This window comes from Pimephales promelas, chromosome 16 (genome assembly GCF_988280905.1).
Source record: "Pimephales promelas chromosome 16, fPimPro1.hap1.1, whole genome shotgun sequence".
In the NCBI taxonomy this organism is placed as follows: Eukaryota; Metazoa; Chordata; class Actinopteri; order Cypriniformes; family Leuciscidae; genus Pimephales; species Pimephales promelas.
The window spans coordinates 16,089,493-16,111,027 of record NC_142784.1 but is presented as its reverse complement, the minus strand read 5'-3'; the positions used below and the strand labels follow the sequence as shown (position 1 = coordinate 16,111,027).

At 36.3% G+C, this 21,535-nt stretch overlaps 3 protein-coding genes across 4 annotated transcripts in view; all 3 read right to left on the bottom strand.

The window, feature by feature from the left end:
- Positions 1-521: 521 nt before the first annotated feature.
- On the bottom strand, positions 522-2,577 carry LOC120477679 (uncharacterized). The gene is made up of 2 exons (XM_039669362.2): positions 1,787-2,577; positions 522-1,302 (listed from the first exon to the last, which is right to left on the bottom strand). The coding sequence occupies exons 1-2, from the start codon at positions 2,396-2,398 to the stop codon at positions 1,219-1,221; spliced, it is 696 nt and encodes a 231-aa protein (XP_039525296.2). The 5' UTR covers positions 2,399-2,577; the 3' UTR covers positions 522-1,218.
- A 2,177-nt stretch (positions 2,578-4,754) lies between these two features.
- rnf183 (ring finger protein 183) lies at positions 4,755-9,616 on the bottom strand. The gene is made up of 2 exons (XM_039669360.2): positions 9,449-9,616; positions 4,755-6,663 (listed from the first exon to the last, which is right to left on the bottom strand). Exon 2 carries the CDS (start codon positions 6,598-6,600, stop codon positions 5,692-5,694), a length of 909 nt encoding a protein of 302 aa, XP_039525294.2. The 5' UTR covers positions 6,601-6,663; positions 9,449-9,616; the 3' UTR covers positions 4,755-5,691.
- Positions 9,617-12,380: 2,764 nt separating this feature from the next.
- The window catches only part of dhx16 (DEAH-box helicase 16), a 42,407-nt gene continuing 33,252 nt past the window's right edge, over positions 12,381-21,535 (bottom strand). For both annotated transcript variants that reach the window (XM_089121088.1, XM_039669351.2), the window contains 9 exons: positions 21,091-21,243; positions 20,725-20,865; positions 20,262-20,424; positions 19,314-19,432; positions 18,768-18,835; positions 18,497-18,659; positions 16,471-16,632; positions 13,582-13,755; positions 12,381-12,835 (listed from right to left, as the gene is read on the bottom strand). In XM_089121088.1, the coding sequence (XP_088977214.1) occupies positions 12,707-12,835; positions 13,582-13,755; positions 16,471-16,632; positions 18,497-18,659; positions 18,768-18,835; positions 19,314-19,432; positions 20,262-20,424; positions 20,725-20,865; positions 21,091-21,243 (1,272 nt within the window). In that variant the 3' untranslated portion in view covers positions 12,381-12,706. The remainder of the gene's footprint in view (positions 12,836-13,581; positions 13,756-16,470; positions 16,633-18,496; positions 18,660-18,767; positions 18,836-19,313; positions 19,433-20,261; positions 20,425-20,724; positions 20,866-21,090; positions 21,244-21,535) is intronic.

Genomic DNA, 21,535 nt, shown 5'->3' with positions numbered 1-21,535 from the left:
GTCCATGAAAAGTGAAAGGTTAGAGAAAAGGTTTTGACCTCTGGATATTTGTGGCTCCATAAGGAGTCATGGTTTTTACGCTGATCCCGCGAAATGTATTAGCAGTGTCTCTGGTGACTGAGGATCTTATTACAAGAGCAACCAGAGGTGGAAAACAGGTGGCCTTCTGAATTAGAAAAGCATATGTGCCCGACATAAATCGGTACTTGTGAATTTTCTAAATCATGGAATCGTCCCACATTCACTGTAAACCTGGATATATCAACTGTGATGTGATATGAAGTTGACCTAACAGTCAAGAATATAATAGAGGCAACTCCCCTGTTGAACCACATTCATTTTCTCTAGTGTAGCCTAGTATTACACAAAAATATGGCATTGTTAAAGGATTGATTAATGACATGCAAATGGAACTTATATTCATATATCATTACAAATATAATTTGGAAATATATTGGGCAAAAGGTGAATGCTGTGGTCTTGTTTCAAGAGAGAATGGAGTCTGAGACTAAACATTTAGGTTTCTTCATAATAAGCTTTAATTTTGCTTAATAGTTATACATATTTCAAAAGCATGCTGTGACTCTTATAAATAAATTTGCTACAATGTTGTTAGCACAGTCTCACAATCATCCTAGAAAAAAAAAATCACAGGAGCAAAAATGCTATTTCAATTAATATCAGCACAATAACAAGTGGCCTCTTTATTGAGACACAAAGTCAAACATGCACAATGTAAAAAAAAATTATATGATCAATAAGTTATGACAACATGTTTAAGTTAAGAAATATAAAAAAGTATGTTATACAAGATTCAACTTATTCAAGTCAGTTTAATGTCATTTAAGTTTAAATGACTTAAACATCCAAGTTGATTGTACTTTAAAAAATTAAATAAGCAACTTTTTCTATTTCTTTTTTTACAGCATCAGGTACCTGATCATAAAGGCTGCTCAGGCAGCAGTTTTTGGTATAACTTCTTTATAAAACTGCAAAAACAGTGCCAAAGGTATAAGTTGTATAAAACACTGCAATATACTCGCTGAAGTGCATGAAAGAACATTTATTTATCTATCTATCTATCTATCTATCTATCTATCTATCTATCTATCTATCTATCTATCTATCTATCTATCTATCTATCATCTATCTATCTATCTATCTATCATGGGAAAGTGCATTGGTGTGAAGTGCGTCTCGTGGTCTACAGCAGAAGACTCATTCCCCGGGTTCAGCTCCTTGATCTTCATGATGTTCAGAGGTGCAGTTAGGGGGTTTGACACACCCACTCAACTTATCACACTACAAAAGAAGAATATAGTATTGTTATGATATTATAGCCACCATCATTGCATAAAGCATGCTAAAAGCAGTAATTTCTTAAACTCTTGTAGCCCTAATAATTCATTAAAATATTGCTTAATGCAGCAGCAACCTCTTCATTCAACTTCATTCAACAGTCAATAATTTTATGTAGGAAAATCCTCATTTATTCTGATTTATGAATAGCATGTCATCATGTGTTATCTGGAGATTTATTTAAAAGTTAGAATTGAATTGATTGTACATTTTGGGCAAAATAAATAAATAAATGAGTTATGTAATGGCCTAATAGGCTATGTCACCATTCTTTTGTGTATTAGTGATGCTTAAAACTATCATATAAAAAGTGTATTTAGTATAAAATAATATTAAAAGTATGTAATATATAATAATCATCTGTTCTGTGTAAAAAAGGTCGAGTGTGAGTGAGTGACCTTTTCAATCCACATTAGACTTGACTTACATCCGGTTGAAGCTGGTTCATCCTGCATATTCCAGGTTGGGTTCGCACACTGTCTGACACTGCAGTTGTAAAATATATCAGTTTGTCCTTTAAATACCACAATAAACCAAGAGAAAACGCCTCATTCAGTCTACTGCGGTTCAGCGTGCTTATACTCTGAGCGCAAACTACACAAACACATAAAGTCCATGGATTATCCAAGTTTAGTTTTCGTAAACGCGTGCCATCCAGTCGAAGAACCGGGTTGGTTTTGGATGAAACACCATAGAGTTGAGATTTAAAAGCAAAACCAACGTTCGTCTTTGCATCGGATGCTTTCATTGGCATTCGGTTGTCAAACATTGTAGAGTTTTTAAACCCAATCGATTTTCCTGAACAGGACGTTTCAAACCGCGCTGTAACGGACAGAACTCCGGGAATATCCACTCGCTCCCTGTGAAACACGAATGCCCAAAGAGAGCGAAAATAAGATCTGACCGAATCTCCTCCGGTCCTTCCCAGCCCGTAGACTGACGCTGGAGACCGCTTCTTGTTGGCCTGTTTTCGGGCGAGGATATTCCCCTGACACCGGAGAACAGCCGACAGGGCTGAGGCAGAGGGTGTCGAAGCCATCGCAGACTTTCTTTTGGGACTCTCGTGATTCTTTTAAATGCAGTCCTTATCAATATTTCCCTGTAAAAGCACCTTTTGATGTTAAGAGACCCCTGAGCACGAATCTGACTTTGAATGACTCAATGCCCAACTTATAAAATCGTTAGGGCTTGCGTCAGACAGGGGTGTTGGTTATCATCTTGCCTGTGGCCAATATCGTGTGTTCTTCACATGCCCTCCTCGTGTACACAGTGTGATAATTACAGCTTTTTTAAAAGGAGGACACTAATAATTAAGAAAATCAATTTACCCAAATTCTCTTATTTAAGTCGTATAGCCTAGACTAGACCTCTAGCACAATTCTACCGTGTTGAAAGTATAGGCTATTGCGTAAAAACTAATTGCGTTACATTACTTTTATGGAAAGTCATGCATTACGTTACTTTCTGCGTTACTTTTTCTTTTGGGAATCTTGCGATCCTTTTAAATGCAGTCCTTATCAATTTTCCCAGTAAAATCACTTTTTGATGTTAAGATCTTAAGAGACCCCAGCACGATCTTTGAATGATCAATGCCCAACATATAAAAGCGTTATACAGGGCTACCTTCTAGCACAATTCGACTGGGTTGAAAGTATATTGTGTAAAAACTAATTGCGTTGCATAGTTACTTTTGTGGAAAGTCATGCGTTACGTTACTTTCCGCGTTACTTTTTCTCACATGGACTGGCTTGTTTGTTTTTCAAAAAAAAAAATCAATTTTGGCAAATGCAAAGACCCCTTCTCACATGCAAATTCTCAACTTTCAGATGTTCTGGCATTCTGGATTAGCCTGGTTCAACCAGACTCTAGTTCATTTCATTTCGTAAAATGAAATTGAGCAGAAGTGCGTAGGAGGGCGCAGCCAGGCTAATTCTGGATTGCAGAAGAATATGAATGCAAGAGAAGAAAGTTCAACACGCATACTTCAGCAAAAAGAAGAAGAAAGAAACACAAATGTTCAAGGCCAAATGCAGGCTATGGTTGAAAAGGATAATCAAAGGTCAGCAGTAAATAAATCGGTGAGATTAAAGTGAGATTAAATACATAAAGTGTTGTGTAATTTAATATATTTAATTATTGCTGGTTTGTGTAATATCTTACTGTTTATTAATTTTGAGTAATACAGATTTGGCAATGTGTGGTGAGTAGAACTAAGAACTAAAATCATGTTTACACAGCACACACAACGCCTCTGCACTTACGATTTCTCTCAACATGGGGACAGGTGTCAGTCAATAAATGAGAAGAACAAAGTAACTTGCGCTGTACTTCTTTTTTTTTTTTTAAATAAGATATTTTGTTGTAAATGTAAAGGTAATGTGTTACTTTACTAGTTACTTGAAAAAAGTAATCTGATTACATAACTCAAGCAACTTGTAATGCGTTACACCCAACAGATATCATTTATTAATACACTTTTTTCCACCTTATATATTTACAAAAAGAAATGTGTATGTTTTAATAAGAAAGGCCAGAACCCCCCACACCCCCACCTTGCTTACACAGACCATTATAGAGCCAAAATATGATTGAGCCTATTGACCTATTTTAAAAACATACTCATGAACTTGACTGACTGACAGATACGTTGTATAAATAAGCATTTGTGCTTTTGCACATGTGAGGACATAATGTCCCATATAACCTATATTTTGAACTGTTTAGAGGACAATTGGACAAGCAGGCCTGGGTTTTAGAAGAATAAAATCAGACTTCTTAAACAGTGTTAAACTGTAACTTGTTAATGCAGTGTACAGATCGTACACTGGAGGGCATCTGAGCTCATTTTTGATGGTTATGTAGGAAATAGAGATTTCCTATGGATTATGTGACACAGAACTGCTAGAGAAACTGACAATTTTGTGGCGCAACACATGTATCTATATTGTTCAACAGTGATAGAGATCATTTGCGAGTCTGGCTGGATGCGTGCCATTGACATTAACAAAATATATAATGTTGTAAAACTTATAAACTTATAATTGTAGGTTCACTCTAAAAAAATATAAAAATGTAATTTATTGACTGAATTAAACCTTTTAAGTTGCAAAGATTATTCACATAACCATTACATCAACAATTATGTGAAATTTAAACTGACATTTGTTTGACACTTCATTTATCTATTATGTTGGAAAAACTATTTGGAATTAGTAATCATGTTCATGCTACAAATTATAGGCTATTGAACTATACTATTTTGTACTGTACTATACTATTACTATACTACTTATATACACAGTTTGTTGGTTGTGTCTTAATTTTTGAGCTGTTATTTATTTTGGTGAAATTTATTTTCAACAAAATAGTTGAAAGTGTATCACGCAACCAGAAAATGGTCTAAAACGTTTATTATTTTCCGCTTTTTTTGCCTCTCCCCATTTGTGCAAATGAATAAAAAACTATGAACACACATTATAATTTTACAATTAAGAGTATGTTATTAACATTATGTGCAGCATAATTCAAAGAATTACATTTCTAAATAATGTCTTTCCAACATGAGAAAGAACATTTCTGCTGTCATGTACATTTTCAGACTGATATTATTTGCATTGGTCGTCACGCTGTCACATTAATTGTCACATTTTTGTCTTTCCGCGTCAATACCACAAACCATATAGATACAAAATACCTTACAGTACATTAAAAAACATAATTCTTCATTAAATCAAAGGGGATAGTAATAATGTACAATAGTAGTATTATTTAATATTTTAGAAAAAAAATAAAATTGATTCACAGTTTAGAAAATTCATCATTGGTCATATTATAGACCAAAGCATTCTTATCCTAGGGCGAAATTTCTTCTAAATCCAACGCACATGGCACCCTTTAGCGTCAATATAACACGCACAGAGCTTTGTTCAGGTCTGGGGTAGGGTTAGGGTTAGACCACTAGGAGGCGCCTTCTGGCCAATATGCGTCTCATATTGACGCTAAAGGGTGCCATGCGTTTTGGATGTAGACAAAATGTCAAAAACGTCAGTATATGACGCCTCGGGATGAGACGTCATCATAGCATCTTGTTCTTACAGATCTTTGCATAATAATCTCTCAGTCTGTGTAAAATACATCCATGCTAAACTGCCTTCAGTGTACGAAAGGTTCAAGTTTTTCCAGTTCATTCCAATCGAGCCAGTCTGAAGCTTCTAACACAAACACATACAAAACATGCAGTGTTGTGTTCAATGCAACAGGCTCAACTATAAGAATTTAGCTTGTTTGCTTTGCCCGACATCCTTCTTAGGTGCTGTGTGTTTTCATCATCCCTCAAGGTGATTGGCTTGGAGTAGTTAGGTTCTGGATTGGTGTACCTGGTTTATGCATAAAGGGCATCACCACAAAGGTGAAGATGCCGATCAGCATCAGAGCCACGGTGATTACGATAATGGCTCCAAGTACGGCATAATAGCACTGATTGGAATACATTAACCTTCTCATGCGACCCCTCATCCTGCTGGGCGGTCTTCCCACGTCGATCATAGTCGCCTGGCCCAGACCTTCCTCCATGACTCCAAGTGGGTTACCGGCCTGCTCCTCCTTCTTCTTTAACACCGGCAGGTGTAAGCTGGTCTTAATAAAGCTGTTTGGTGTGGGATTCTTAAGGATGAGTTTACCCTGGCTGCGTTTAAAGCGCACGGAAAGCGCCCTCTGCATGTCGGCCGGAAGTTTCCGGAAGATCTCTTCGTTATTTCCCAAGTGAGGCAGATCTCGGCCGTGTCGGATTACCGTCAGCTCCCGACAGATGGGGCAAATCAGCATCTTGACCTCGGGAGAATTGACGTTGATGCGTGCCAGGCACTCCAGGCAGAACGTGTGTCCGCAGGAAAGTAACTTGGGAGTCTTGAAGACGTTGTCGAAGCTGCAGAAGCACACAATGCACTCGGTGTCTTCCAGGTCGTCTTTGGGTTGCTCCGTCTTGTCGTGTCCAGGCTCGTGGTCGCGATCTCGCCTCCTTCCCTCCTCGCTCCGACCCCGCTGTTGCTTTGCGCTCTCCTTCCGGTCCCGTTCTCTACCCCGGCTATCTTCACGACGCCGGTTTTCCGCCTCGTTGCTGCGGCTTCTCCTAAGAGGCTTGTGTCGTCGCTCTGTAGTTCCCAGGTTGAAGCTGCCCTTACTTGTAGGCTTGACATTGGGCCCTTTTTTGCTGCCCTGGGGTTTCTCTTTGCCATCGCTCATTGTGTAGAGCCTTGGATCCACAGGAGTGGATTAGGAGAAAATGGAAGTGTCGTGCGGAAAAGCCTGCAAGGGGACATGAAGCAATACGCCATCAGTCTAGATTACAAATACAGTCGATGGAATTTACATTCAACAGGCACATGATTTCAAAAAGTGCCGCATGACCTTGCACAAGAACAAACTCAGGTCACCAAAGTGTACAGCTCTGCAACTCAAAGGTGGAGGCCGTAAACTGAAGTTTGCCATTAGCAGTCAAGTGTGATGAGAACATTGCTTGTTGGTTATTGCTTGCTTTTCTTCGTATTCTGTTATAGTCATTGAATGGCCTTGTGTTTCCTCTATCTTTCATGTTTGAAATCGATTTGACATCGACCCATATAAAGCCAAATTTCGAAGGCCTCTAAATGATCAACATGATCAAATCTTTGATAAAAAAACGTGCTTCCATGCCATCTCATTGATGGACTCTAAAAAAATGCTGGGTTGTTCACCCCAACTTTGTGTCAAATATGGACAAACCCAACCATTGGGTTACATTTTTTTTAATGACATTTTTAACCAAACGTTTGGGTTTAAACCGTTGGGTTTACCCAAAATTGGGTTAAAACAACCCAGCATTTTTTAGTTTATCATTTTCCCTTTTAGTATCTCTCTAAAAACGTCCACCTTCAGGTTGTGATTCACCACACGTGTCTTTTTGCTTTAAAATCTTGATTTAGAAAGAAAGCGTAATAATAACTTTTATATCATTAGAAATATTACAAGATGAACATTTACCGGACTGAAGCAACTTGGTTTACTGGATTATCCATATAATACATACATACACAACATTTTTTTTTATGTAAAAATGTCAAATTTGATTTTAATATGGTTTTTGAGGAACGCTTATTTGTACATCTTTCATTTCATCTTTCAATTCATTTGAATTTTTGGCCATATATATTTTAAGAAACTGCCAAATTGACAATAATGACAATAAAATGTTGGTGTTTTTTTTCCTCAAGTCAAGTGTGAGCGCCATATTCTCACCATATGAGCCATAAAAGATGATACTCAACAAAAACACATATGCAATTTAAATGTTCAGTCAAATTCTCCATTTAAAAAAAAATAGATTTTTCAGATGATTATTTCATATGTCAGGCTTTACAGGGTTTACTTTACATAATTCTGAGTGATCTTGTTCCATATATTACAATGTTTTATGTGATCTTGGGTTAGTAATTAACACAATGAACAATTGTAAACCTCAGGCTACCATTCTTATTTGCATATTTATGAGGTTGATAACATCTCAGCGAATATGGCCGGGTCAATCGGTTTGTAAATTGCTAAAACAATACTCGAGCAAAGCACACGGTTGCCAGGTTTATGCAACAAAACCAGCCCAAGCACTGAGGTATTTATGAACGCCTGTCGCTAAACAACCTGCCGTTGTATTGTACCATATTGTTTTACATTGGCACCATTGGCCAGGGGATAACACGCTAACCAACTGTCTAATTGACAGGGAATTTCAAATAAACCCAGAATTAGTTTGTAAATCCCATAAGAGAGTTGACCTAAACTCAAAATCTGACTCTGCAGGAATGCCAACCAGAATATCAAGTTTTTACAGGAAGGTGCAGATCCCAGTTTCATTCTGTTTGCTTATAGTTAAGCTTTAACTGTAAATCAAGTCAAGAAACTCGTGAAAAAAATAAGGAATGTCTACAGCAAACAATTACATCATTAAATGTTATATAATGAACATGTAAAATCCAGGTTGAATTTAGTTGTTCAGAATTAGCACATGTTCGTGCACTCAGTTCTATCTATAAATGTTATACCAACTGGCCACATTAAACACAACACCTTTATTTTTAGGATTGAGCAGAAAGCAGAACTGGTTATTTTCAGAATATGAATGTATTTGGACTAAAGGACTTCCCAAATTAAAAGCACACACCCACAGGTTTAGCACAAACCAGATCAAGTCTGTTGAGACCTGTCACTTAACTATGACAATAACACACCCTTCATTTAAGATCAAGACACACTTTTTACATAATTTTGTCCAAGTTTGTTTGTTAAAGTCAGTTCCTTTAGGCATATACCTTAAAGATTAAAAAATGGCTTAAAAAAGGCCATTATTTCCTCAAAAAATGAACAGAGAAGACTTGATTTGCGTAACATTGCAATATGTGGGGCAATTTGTCACACTGGAATAATAGAGTTAAGTAGCATTTTTAAATAAATTACAAAATGAAACATACGTGTGACAAAATATACAAGCAAAATATTAGCCAAAATATAAATTTTAGTTTGGAGGACAGAATTCACAAAAGAAAAGAGGTTTGAGCTAGGTGTATTTCTTTTTAGTCTTTTACTTGCTCAAAATATGAAATATTCATCAGATGACAGAAGCCATTTAGTAGATTGTGTACAACAAAAGTTTTGATTGTGTCGATAATTTAGAGGCCATAGAAATTTGAGGATAAAATATGTTACAGTATAGGCTATAGAGTTAAGAATGACCCTCGGTCAATATGCAAAAGAGAGAGTATATATTTGTGTAATTGGGCTGTTGACTCAAACCCTTACAGTTGTAATAGCCATGTGACAACACTGTTTAAAAAAAAAAAAAAAAAGGTCGCTGCCTTAATTTTTTTTTAAGTCATTTCAACGACTCCAAAATAGTTGAAACTTGTATAACAAATTTTTAAAAACTTATTTTGGTGTGTTAAAGCAATGTAAAAACAATTGTTGCCATAAATTATTGATCATATCTTTTGTTTTTTTACAGTGAACTAGCCCATGTCTCCATATTGGATAAGTTAAAACCACAAAAAAGTGTACAATCTACCTCTGAGCCGAAGAGCAGTTGAACCCAGATGTTTAGGTCCCTCTAAAGTTTGCCTGGCTCCAGAAGCACATATTCCAGGTGTGCATCCAACAACGCAACGTGAAAGGTGTCCAACCCAGTCCTTTCTGTCTTCCTCAAAACATATCACTGCAGTTTTCATCATATGTTAGTTAACGTTGGCAAAGTATCTCCACCTCTTCTGCATGTTTATCTCCCTCCCTCCATCCCTCCCTCCCTCCCTTTACCATGTCATACCTGTTAAACTTGTCCAGTTGCCATTTACACCATTATGAATGCGAGGAATCCACTGACTAATACTTTGTTTTTCTGACCTTGAATGAAACCGAATCCACAAAGTGTACTTTTCAATGCTCTAAAAAAGTGTCATCGATGTACTCCAGGACATATAACTGGAAATATGCTCCATAACAATAAGGAAGTTTAAGATCCCAGGACGTCACTGATAAATTAAGTGACTAGGCTAATGCTATTCACACACACATCCACCATGATAAGGGTTGAGGAAGCACTATCCCATTCCAGCATGTAGACATTTTGTGTTATAAAGACTGATTCTGTTTGTTGTGGTGTGAATCTCCTTCACTTTATCACACATAGACGTTGTACCTGTACTTTTATCTGGGATTAAGTGTTGTTAACACACTATTGCATGTTTCACAGTAAGATAGCCTAGAAGAGCAGAAATGGCATTTCTGGATGACTGGATAACCCGTATGCAAAATTCACATGGCTGCATGTGGAGGATCAGATTTCCAGACTGTTTTTAGATTAAAGGGCAGATGTAGCGGTTAATTGTAGTCGCTGGTAGGTTTGAACAATAAAAGGTGATCGCCTCAGATAAGTAACCGGTTTGTAAATTATGGAAAACTAGCTTATTCTGGCTGGTGTTTACTAGGAATGAAGGTCCCACTTTATATTAAGTGGCTTTAAGTACTATGTACTTACATTTAAAAATAAGTACAATGTACTTATTGTGCTCATGTTGTATTGTAAATCACTTTTAGAGCTATTGAGGTGGGATACAGGTAAGGTTAGGGACAGGTGTGGTGGTATGGGTAGGTTTAAGGTATAGGTTTAAGTGTAAGGGATGGGTCAGCTGTGTAATTACAGATGTAATTACATAAATTAATTACGGCTGTAATTACATGCTGGTATTTTTTAAAACTAAGTACAATGTAAAAACATGTATGTACACAATAATTCCTTTGTATCAAATTATTAATTTAAATGTAAGTACATAGTACTTAAAGCCACTTAATATAAAGTGGGACCGGAATGAATGTTTGGTTTTAAAAAAAACGTGAAATGCAGAGGGACTTTAATAGGGGGCCGTTCACACAACACACTATCATGACAATATGGTGACCAACAGTCTTGATTTTATATCCATTTTTTATAAAGTAATGAAAATGTCCCGGTTTTCAAAAAACTGCTGGGAAAGATCAGCTGAAGGAGGACGAGGAAGAAAAACAGGATAAAGAGGAAGAAAACTAAATATATATATATATTGTTAGTTCGTTTTTGTAAGTTTGTGAGAGCTATTTTTGTTCAATTTGGAGGTATTTCTTTTAAGTTATTTATATATTTATTTTTCTAATACAGAAGATACATTATTTTTATATTCATTATTTTTGAAACCTGTCATAATAAAACATGTTGAGTAAACTCTGAAAAGCCTATCTGAATTTGTGTCCTGTAATATAACCATTTTCTATCCATACGAGGAGGCATAGCCTACTTTAAATGTATTGAAATTAAAGGGGTGATGAACTGAGAAATCAAATTTTCCTACGCTATCTCACTACCAATTCGTACGAATTCGTACGAGTGATTAAAAAGTGGCTAATTCGTACTAATTCATACGACCTCACTCGTACAAATTCGTACGATTTGCCTAAACCCACGTGATGGGTAGGTTTAGGGGCGGGGTCAGGGGTAGGTCACTCGTACGAATTCATACGAATTGCCCAATTCGTGAAATACGTACGATTTAGCAAAAATCGTACTAATTCGTATGAGTGAGGTCGTACGAATTGTTACGAATTAGCCACCTCGTAAAATTCGTATGAATTCTCATGAGATCGGGTTGAATTTTCCTTGAGCTTTTGACATCTAAGAGGTCATCATATTATAAGAATATCCTGTAAGTTTCCTGTGTGTTTTGAAGGAGGCGCAACTTTGGAGACGCTCTGAAAGGAAGCTGGGGTTTTGTGCTTTCAAAGCTAGCTCGCTTTGCTAGCCTCTCTGAAATTGCCTACCCTGCCTTTAAATGGATTTCTGGTGAAAAAAACCTTCCTGTTGACATTAACAGTCAATTTTACTACTTTAGCTACTCATTGACTAACGGCTAATTTCGTCTGTTTGTCTGTTCATCTGGGAGCTTCGGGGGAAAATACAAATTACTGGAAAATATCAATCATTGACTGCTGGCTATATATTAAACTATATGGCACAAAGTTTCAGGGGACAGAATTATGCCTTTCTAGGGTAAATGTAAATAAATAAACAATCAAATGTAAAAATTAAAAATCGAATTTTACATGAATTTTCTGCTTTTGGATTATGCTGATCCATACTCAAATACAAACTGCAGGGTGTGCCTGTTGTAACACATTGACTTTCTTCATTAATAAATACATTTTATTGCACAATCCTCTCCTTTTATATTGATATATCCATGGTTTGTGTCATTTTATTTACTTTATTATACCAATTTCTGAGTATTAACATTTACTCCTGGCTCCCTTCCCTAAACTTATTGTATTTTAGACAGTCACCTAAGGGCAAAAGTCTTGACAGACACGTGCTCGAGGTTTAGCATGACACTGAAAACAGTCTCTGTGTATTTAAGAAAACATTGTTTCCTTAATAACCAACAATTGTGCGACCTTTGATAACATTCTTCTCTTAATCCACATCAAGCCATACCTCTTTAATAGTTTCAGAGGTCACATGATATAAAACAGCATATCTGAATACCAATAAAAAACACGTGAATACTTGTCAACAAAAATATATTTCCTCATTAAAACACATGAAAACAACTTTAGCTGAAACATAAAATTAACGAGTCGCCAAAATATTTTACACAGGACCAGCAAATTACCGAACGAAGTGTCTGATAATTTCCAGAGGGACACTGCCGGAGATTCTGCCATTGCTGATCTCCTGTCTGTCTGTGACTCAGATTCAGTGTCATATTGGGCGGAAGAGTCTCTTGCTCGTCTTATCCCAGGATCAGCCCAGTTCTTCACGGGCTTTGCCTTGTTTGCGGGGCATCTTTTTACTGCTGCCGTCCTCAAGTTCTTTGTTCTTATAATAATGAGGAGCCACTTCCAGAAGCCAGCTGTTATCAATCTCTATCACCTAAAAACAGATTTTTGTATAGAAAAAGGTTTAGAATAAAGCATATTTGTACATTTTCTGAAGAATAATTAAAGGGACACTCCACTTTTTTGGGAAATAGGCTCATTTTTGATTAATAGGCAAATAATCAAGAAACTTTACTGCCGTACCATGAGTGCAGCAGGCGTAATGATATGAGTGCCTAAAAATAGGCATTTTAAGAACCAGTACCAATTATGACCAATTCTGATTTAGTACAGTTATGAAGAAGATCAGATATCAATAAGCTTTGGATTCAGCTGATGGTGTATGGTAACACCCAACTATTGTGATGTCTGAACCATATCAGAAGGATAGTTTAGTTACAGAGAGTTTAATTACAAATCAAAACAGTTTTATTTAATAATGGACAAAACCCAAGCGAAGTTGAATTTAGATTTAACATAAAATTGCAATCCCTCCTCCGATGATGAGAAAAACCAGCTATGCTTGAGCGTTCTGTCCTATTTAGGCTCACATCTTTAGTGACACCACATCCTGGTTTTGGTTCGTTTAGCAATTGCACCAGAGTTAATTTTAATCTAACCAAACCTGTCAAGGGTGAACACACCTTTAGGAGTGTATTTTAAGGTGATGCTATGCGCTTGTTTACAGGCTCAAGTCAAAAAGTACCAGTCACACAAAGTATGATTTTTATCTTCAATAATATTAGTTATATCTTATATATCTTATTCAAAATACAAAGAATGTGAAGGACGACTCCATACCTGTCTCATGAACTCTTTGGTGGTGAAGACCAGCTCGTGGTAGATCATCCAGCGTGGCTGTTCCTCGAAGAGTGAGCTGTTGGGATGGACGTAAACAGTCTGCTGGTGTTTGACTGTTTTATAACCCCCTTTACTCAAGCGTGCTGTGTGGTAGAAATATCCCGCAGTCACAGCCTGGAAGAAAAAGCAAGCACATCTATATATAATGATCCAGTGAAGTTGCACTACGGTGTATTAATCCTTATTACAAATGCTCTCTGAAATACATGATTCTGATTGGTCAATCGTGGCATCCTACAGTCAAATAATTTTCATATGATCACATCGTCTTTTAAAAAACGTATGATTCAAAGTGACAAAGACAAAAAAACAAAGACATGAGAGACAGATTTAATCTTAAAATGTTATTTTTAGTAAAGTTTAATTGAATTTCCCTGTTCAAAATTTCCCCCCTCAGAATAAAACACTGTAACCTGGGCTAAAAAGATGTAAACCTCAGGTTAAGTACAATGTTAAAAGCCCCAAAGAGACAAGCAAGCACTTACTTTAATAGTTGACCTTGCAAATTGTGCCACAAATTCTTCAAACTTTTTAGCCAAAGGCCACAAGTAAAATTGTCAAAACTTAAAGGGAATTCAGTCTATAAAGCTAAATTCATGTATACAAAAATGCTTGTAAGAATAGGCTTAAAGGAGTAGTTCACTTTTGAAAAAACTTTTGCTGATAATTTACTCACCCCCATGTCATCCAAGATCTCCATGTCTTTCTTTCTTCAGTCAAAAAGAAATGAAGGTTTTTGATGAAAACATTCCAGGATTTTTCTCCATATAATGGACTTCAATGGGAACCAAATGGTTCAAAGTCCAAAAGACTTTTTCAGTACAAACTGCAAACTGTTCAAAGGGCTTTAAACGATTCCAGACAATGAATAAGGGTCTAATCATATGAAACAATCGCTCATTTAATAAATAAATAACAAAGTTTAAGTTTTATAAGCTCAAATGCTCGCATTGCTCTGTACTGTGACGCACGTTTGTGACTCTCCTGCTCGAACTTTGTTATTTATTTATTATATGAGCGATCGTTTCGCTTGATAAGACCCTTATTTATCATCTGGAATCCTTTAAAGCCCTTTGAACAGTTTGCAGTTTGTACTGAAACTGTCTTTTGGACCTTGAATCGTTTGGTTCCCATTGAAGTCCATTATATGGAGAACAATCCTGGAATGTTTTCATCAAAAACCTTCATTTCTTTTCGATTGAAGAAAGAAAGACATGGACATCCTGGATGACATGGGGGTGAGTAAATTATCAGCAAAGGTTTTTTTGAAAAGTGAACTACCTCTTTAAGCTTTAAATTCTTAGTAAAAAGTAGGACTTAAATGTAGGAGCTATTTATAAAAAATATAAAAGCAACTTTTAGCAGTCTAAGACTCTTAGGTGCTAACTGAGGTGGCAAGTGTTGCGAACTAAGGACTACAAAGATGTCAACTAAAAAATGGCTGCCCTCAACCTCTGAATCAGCCAATAGTGAGCCAAGAGTACTCATGGCAGTGTGACACCAATCATTTCATGTAAAAGAATATATATACAGTATATAAAAATCATTTAATTAAGACAATGAAACTTTATTTTAATATTTAAATTAAGCTCTGCATTGTGCAAACTTATCATGCACAAGTATTGATCCTGTGAAATCAGTTCCTACTGATGTGTGCCTCCTCATTTGCAGTTGATGTGAACATGAGTTCCATCACTGGCTCGAACAAGCTTGCTTTTGCCACATCATGGTACGAAGATCAGTAGGAAAGTCAAAGATACTGCCACACAGTAGTGGCTAAACGTGTTGACTGGCCTAGAAAAATTGAGTTTCTTAAAATCACCCTTTATCCAAGTATTAAATATAATAATTTTGTAAGCATATTGCATAATAAAGCAATGAACCTTGCCAAATTGTGCAGACATCTTTTTTTGTCTAGGATGTAAAACAAAGAAACTAGTTTAAAAAAATGAAATGTTAATAACTGGTTATGACTGATTAATTATCACTTTCATTTCTGCAGTTAGAGCACTGATTTGTAGAGTGGAAGAAGTTATCAAATTTCACACAAGGCCAGTTACAAAAAGAATACCTTGACAATCAAGCCTGTGTCATTTTACTAACTCCCTTTTTGTCCGATAACCGATAATTCTTTACGTTTGAAAGCCGATAACCTTTATATTTTGGCCGGTAAAAAAAGTTTTTATGTAGTTTTTGAGAGTCTGATTACAAGAACAAAAGTCTCACCGTTACAATCCACGCCCGAAGCAAGCAATTATAATGATGTTCAATGTAGCGTATATGACAGACTTGCGCTGCACGTTTCACTAAACTGTATTTTCCCGTTTTTGAAGTGATTTCAATCGTATTTCAAGCAGTTCAAAACCGTCATGGCGATATCTGCCAATAAAAAAATGTGGTCAATATATTAAAGCCGATAAATAATGGATTATTTCCTTCAGCTGAGACACTTCAGATGGTCACTGTTCACCACTCGGGGCCGATATATCGGGCATCCCTGATATCTTCATTAGAATGTGTGTGGTCTCCTCCTCTCTCTTGTCTAAGTAGGTTAGGATACCTACAGTATCCAGCACTCTTTAATAATTTGGGAGCTGAGACCTAGTCTTAACACTAAGGAACCTTTCAAGGAATAAGAGTAAAATGACGTCACTTCGAATTTTGACACACTTAAGACAAAAATTTTACTCAGAGCGGCTTTATACATATGGCCCCAGGTTCATAAAGTTTAGATAGCCATCACATGCAAAGGATCAGACTTCTGTCCAAACACATTATCACTGGAGGAAATGCAAGAAAGGAAGCAATGTAGGGAAATTAGGAAATGACCTTGCGGATGGGAACGCTGTCACTGTCGGAGCTGCACAGTTCCACCTCGATCCTGTCCATCAACCCCTCCAGCTGATCACGCACATCTCGAGCTCTCTTCATAGAGCGGAACTGGATGAAGTTCTCGAAGCACCACTGAGTGGAGTAACCGCTCTCTACCCACTGACAGAGACAGAGAGAGACTATTTAATACATTCTTCTATTCAGGTGAAAATACATTTTATGAAATACAATTTATTGTCTGGAGACAATAATGGCATGTTTTTTTGCATGGGACAAGTCTGATACACAACCAGATTACTCTTCTAAAAAAATGACGATGACCATTACGTTTACACATTTGGCAGACACTTTTATCCAAAGCGACTTACATTGCATTTCAAGGTACACATTTACATTCGTATCAGTTCTTGCTATCCCTGGGAATCGAACCCATGACCTGCAAGCACCATCCCTCTACTGTTTGAGCTGCAGGAAAGCTTTTTGTGTGTGTGTGTGTGTGTGTATATAGTTGCTATATGTGTAACTACGTATATATGAAGAGTTCAGATGCAAAAGCCTCTAAGTGCCATTTGAAATTTTCTTCTAGAATGATCATTTTTATTAAGCTTGTATAATTAAGTTCAGTGATTTCACTTAAATGGCCATGGTAATTACCTATTAATTGTTATTTAAGTGAAATTACTGAACTTAAATATACAAGTTTGATAAAAATCATCATTAAAGAAGAAAATTTCAAATGGCATTTAGAGGCTTTTGCATCTGAACTCTTCATATACACATATATAGTTGTTAATATGATAATGTGCATTTAAAGACAGAAATTCAAATTTAAATTAATTTAAAAAAACATGATAGAAAACATTTTAATATTTTACTAAAAATAAGCATAGTGAGGTCCAGCTGAAAGGTAGAATAAATTGTAAGAAAAACTTTTTTTTGGGACTGTGAGGTCAACACAACATCTGAATTTTTCTAGGCAGAAGCATTCTTGCAAGACGATGGGGTGATGATGGAGCAGTGGATGAGACACATGCCTATGGTGTGAGATACCGGGGTTCGAATCCATTATGAGACACCAATGTGTCCCTGACCAAGACACTTAACCCCTAGTTGCTCCAGAGGCGTGCGACCTCTGACATATATAGCAATTGTAAGTCGCTTTGGATAAAAGCGTCAGCTAAATGAATAAATGTAAATGTAAGACAACGATATTTGTATGGTACAAATACTATTAGGATCAACAGACTGAAAGAATTAAACTGAAATGTGAAACGATTAATCGCATACTAAGTTTGTTTTTTCATAATATATATAATAAATATTTCTTAAATACATGCAAGTGTGTGCATTTATATATACAAAATAATTATACACAGAACACACTCATGCATGTGTTTATATATAGCCTAATTTATATTATATATAAACATTTTATATATAAATAACACAATTATCTTAAATATATACATGTGTGTGTATTTATACAAAATAATTATACAGTACACAGTACACACACATATATTACGTAAACACAAACTTTAATTTTGGATACGATTAATCTTGATTAATCGTTTCACAGCCCTACTAAATACAATCTTTTCTGTAACTTTTCTTTTATCCCCCCCCCCAAAAAAACCTCCTAAATGCTTAATTTTAGGTGCCAAATGCTGCGAAAATATCTTATTTGTAATGAATATGGTCTTTGTTTCTGCTGTTTGAACAGTCATTATTACAAAACATTGTTCACTCCAAAGCTATGAATGTACAAGACAAAGAACTTCCTGCAACAGCATCTACATAAACACATACACGTATGCCATTGCCTGGACAGGCCTGCATAACCTGTTTGGCTCTATAATTGCTGCACATCTCTCATAAGGAAGTCAAGCTAGATGAGACTGACAAAGCATTTCTGAAAAAACAAAACATTTCAGTTGCCGCAACTACCAGGTCCTAAAAATGCTTCAGATCTGAGGTTGATTGCCACTTTGAGTGGTGTTTCCACATGCACACATAAACACACCTGTGTATATACATTAAGCAGCACCATGTGATCTCCTCCTGGTACCACAAAGTTCATCCTAGCATTGTCAGCGTGGACCACTTTGTCCTTTGGGCGGTAGAAAATGGTGTTGTTCACTGACAGCATGGCTGCAATGGTCAGAACCTCCTCGGAGCACTTATAACTTCGGGAGAGAGCAAAGAACAAAGAACAAAACATTACAATGACGACTCCATGAAAGAAATTAGCATATAAGTAAACTGAGGTGATTTTTTTTGCAGATTAGACTTACTGTTCAGAAGCCAGAATCATTTTACTCAGCATGGGGTCCACAGGAAGTTCAGCCATCCTTCGGCCGAGCTACAGCGCAAGAACAACAAAAGAAAGTCAAAACCCAAGACAAAAGAGCCGTACATTGGCATAATATAAATCTGCAGCTTTAGAGTAATTGGTGTATATGAAGAGTTCAGATGCAAAAGCCTCTAAATGCCATTTGAAATTTTCTTCTTTAATGATGATTTTTATCAAACTTGTATATTTAAGTTCAGTAATTTCACTTAAATAACAATTAATAGGTAATTATCATTGTCATTTAAGTGAAATTACTGAACTTAAATATACAAGCTTGATAAAAATCATCATTAAAGAAGAAAATTTCAAATGGCATTTAGAGGCTTTTGCATCTGAACCCTTCATATACTTATTTTCAAAGTCCAGAACTCTAATTGACAGTCTTTTGTTGAAAATCATTGAGTTCATTAAAGTATTTAAGGGTTTAGAAAACCATTTGTAGCATAACTGTAGGTTTATAAAGGCATTTTAATTTGTTTCTGCACACCTTAGTGAGTTCACCGAGGTGATTGAGGGCGCCCAAAGCGTAGAGCTGCTCCAGAGCCAACACCAGCGTTTCGTGAGGAGGAGGATCCATGAAGTCAAAATGAATCAGGTCGTTTATGCCTGACGCACAGATCAGGAAAAACATGTTAGATATAAAGCACACAATAAAAAAAAAAACATTTGGTGTTTGGTTACAGGGAGTGAAACGGTGTGTCATCAGGTTTATGTATGAATTAACATTTCAATTTCCCTGTACCACACCCCAAATTGCCATTATCCTTCATAGAAAAAAAAAACTATTACAAAAACATTCAACACTACTAACCTTAGTAGAATGCCCTAAAAAGTATTGGGCCAATTAAACTCTATTGAAAATGTCTGAATGGCATTCCTCTAAACTAATTTCAATTTAATTTAATCTTAACCAACAAGTACCAGGTGATTTTAATTGAAGTACACTCCCGTTTAAAAGTTTGGGTCAGTAATATATTTTTTAAACATTTTAATGCATCCTTGTTAAAAAAAAAAAAGTATTAAAATTAAGCAAATATGCATTTAACCGACAGTAGAGACACTTTTAAAGTTACAAAAGACACATTTCAAATCAATGTTCTTTTGAACTTTCTATTCATCAAAGATGAATGCATCACATTTTCTATGAAAATAAGCAGCACACCTGTTTTCAACATTGACAAGAAGATGAAATGTTTCAGCAAATCATCATATTAGAATGATTTCTGAAGGATCATGTGACACTGAAGACTTTATGTGAATTATTAGTGGAGTGTGTGTGTGCAGTTTTTCTTTAAAATAATGCCTCTTGGTTTGGAATAGTGTTCACTAGTTCACACATCTGATATGTTTAATGCCTGCAGTGTATAGGAATCAAGCTAACATGTAGATTCGTTAAGGTAAAGTCATCAAGACAAACTGATTCATTCATTCTTACCAAGACTTTTGAGCAGCAGAACCACATTTCCCAGGTTTGTTCTCTGGATCTCAGGGACAGTGGTCTCCTCCATCTCATGTTTAAAGGCCCAGGCAGTGTACAGCCTAAAACATTTCCCAGCAGCCACTCTTCCTGCACGACCTGCTCTCTGATTGGCAGAGGCCTGTGTGATAACATTACACATTATCAATCTCTAATTCCACACATAAATGATCATTTTAACCTTCAATATTATAATATGACCTAAATGAGTGACTCCTTGACAAATGATTATGACAGACAATAACCTGCTATCTGCTATAATATTACTTATCTACATTCAGACACACATTACAAATTGAAATGATACTAATAATAATTTCTATGTAACAAGAGTATATATTGTCTGAATATTTGGGTCAACTGCATTCTCGACAGATAAATGTGAGACAATGTTTTCGTCGTTTCTTGAAGCTTCTCTTACGCGTGAACAGGGTGTGACAATGAGAGATTCCATTCCTGTTCTTGCATTGTAGCTTTTTTGTTTGCAGAAACCTGGATCAATCACGTAGATGATGCCATCAATGGTCAGAGACGTCTCTGCGATATTTGTGGCCACCACAACCTACAGAAGAAAAACCACAAACCATTACCCAAGAATTTAATTTTTAGTGTTATGTTTTTTTTTTCTTCAGTGTTAACATGATATACAAAATAAAGCCTCTAAAGAAAAACATTTACATAAGAATTAGCATTAGTTTTTTTCACTATTATGAATAAACAAGTATTTGTAGCTTTCAAACAAACATGCTGCCCCCTGCTGGCCAACATAGGGAATGGCGTTTCTTACTTTGCGTGCTCCAGGCGGAGTGGGATTGAAGATTTTGGCCTGCATGTCCGAGGGCAAGTTGGCATAGATGGGAAGAACAAGGAGCTCAGATATCTTAGAACCCAGTCTCCTACATCTCTCCTGTAGAAGTTCACAGCACGCCTCGATCTCCTCCTGCAACACCAGAGGACACAGTAAACATCAATATTACCAATATAAATTGGTACAGAAAAACAGAAAAAGGGATGCAGGCTTGTATTAAGTGAAAATGTATGTAATCTAATCAAGATTCATTCACACAAAAACCTTCATGGACCCTTTTCACAGGCAGTTATCAACATTGCAAATCAAGTTTTAAGGTAAACTACGTAACTTTTGGCCCTCTAGTGGTTTAAAAAACAAAACTGTCTGCATTGTGTGGAAGAAAATTGTTTTGGTTGTGCTTCGGCTCTGCGTGACTGTTTGG

Coding starts and splice junctions, on each gene's coding strand:
- LOC120477679 (XM_039669362.2), bottom strand. CDS start 2,398: ATGGCTTCGACACCCTCTGCCTCAGCCCTGTCGGCTGTTCTCCGGTGT. Junction 1,303..1,786: donor TGAACCAGCTTCAACCGGAT/GTAAGTCAAGTC, acceptor CTTCTTTTGTAG/TGTGATAAGTTGAGTGGGTG.
- rnf183 (XM_039669360.2), bottom strand. CDS start 6,600: ATGAGCGATGGCAAAGAGAAACCCCAGGGCAGCAAAAAAGGGCCCAAT.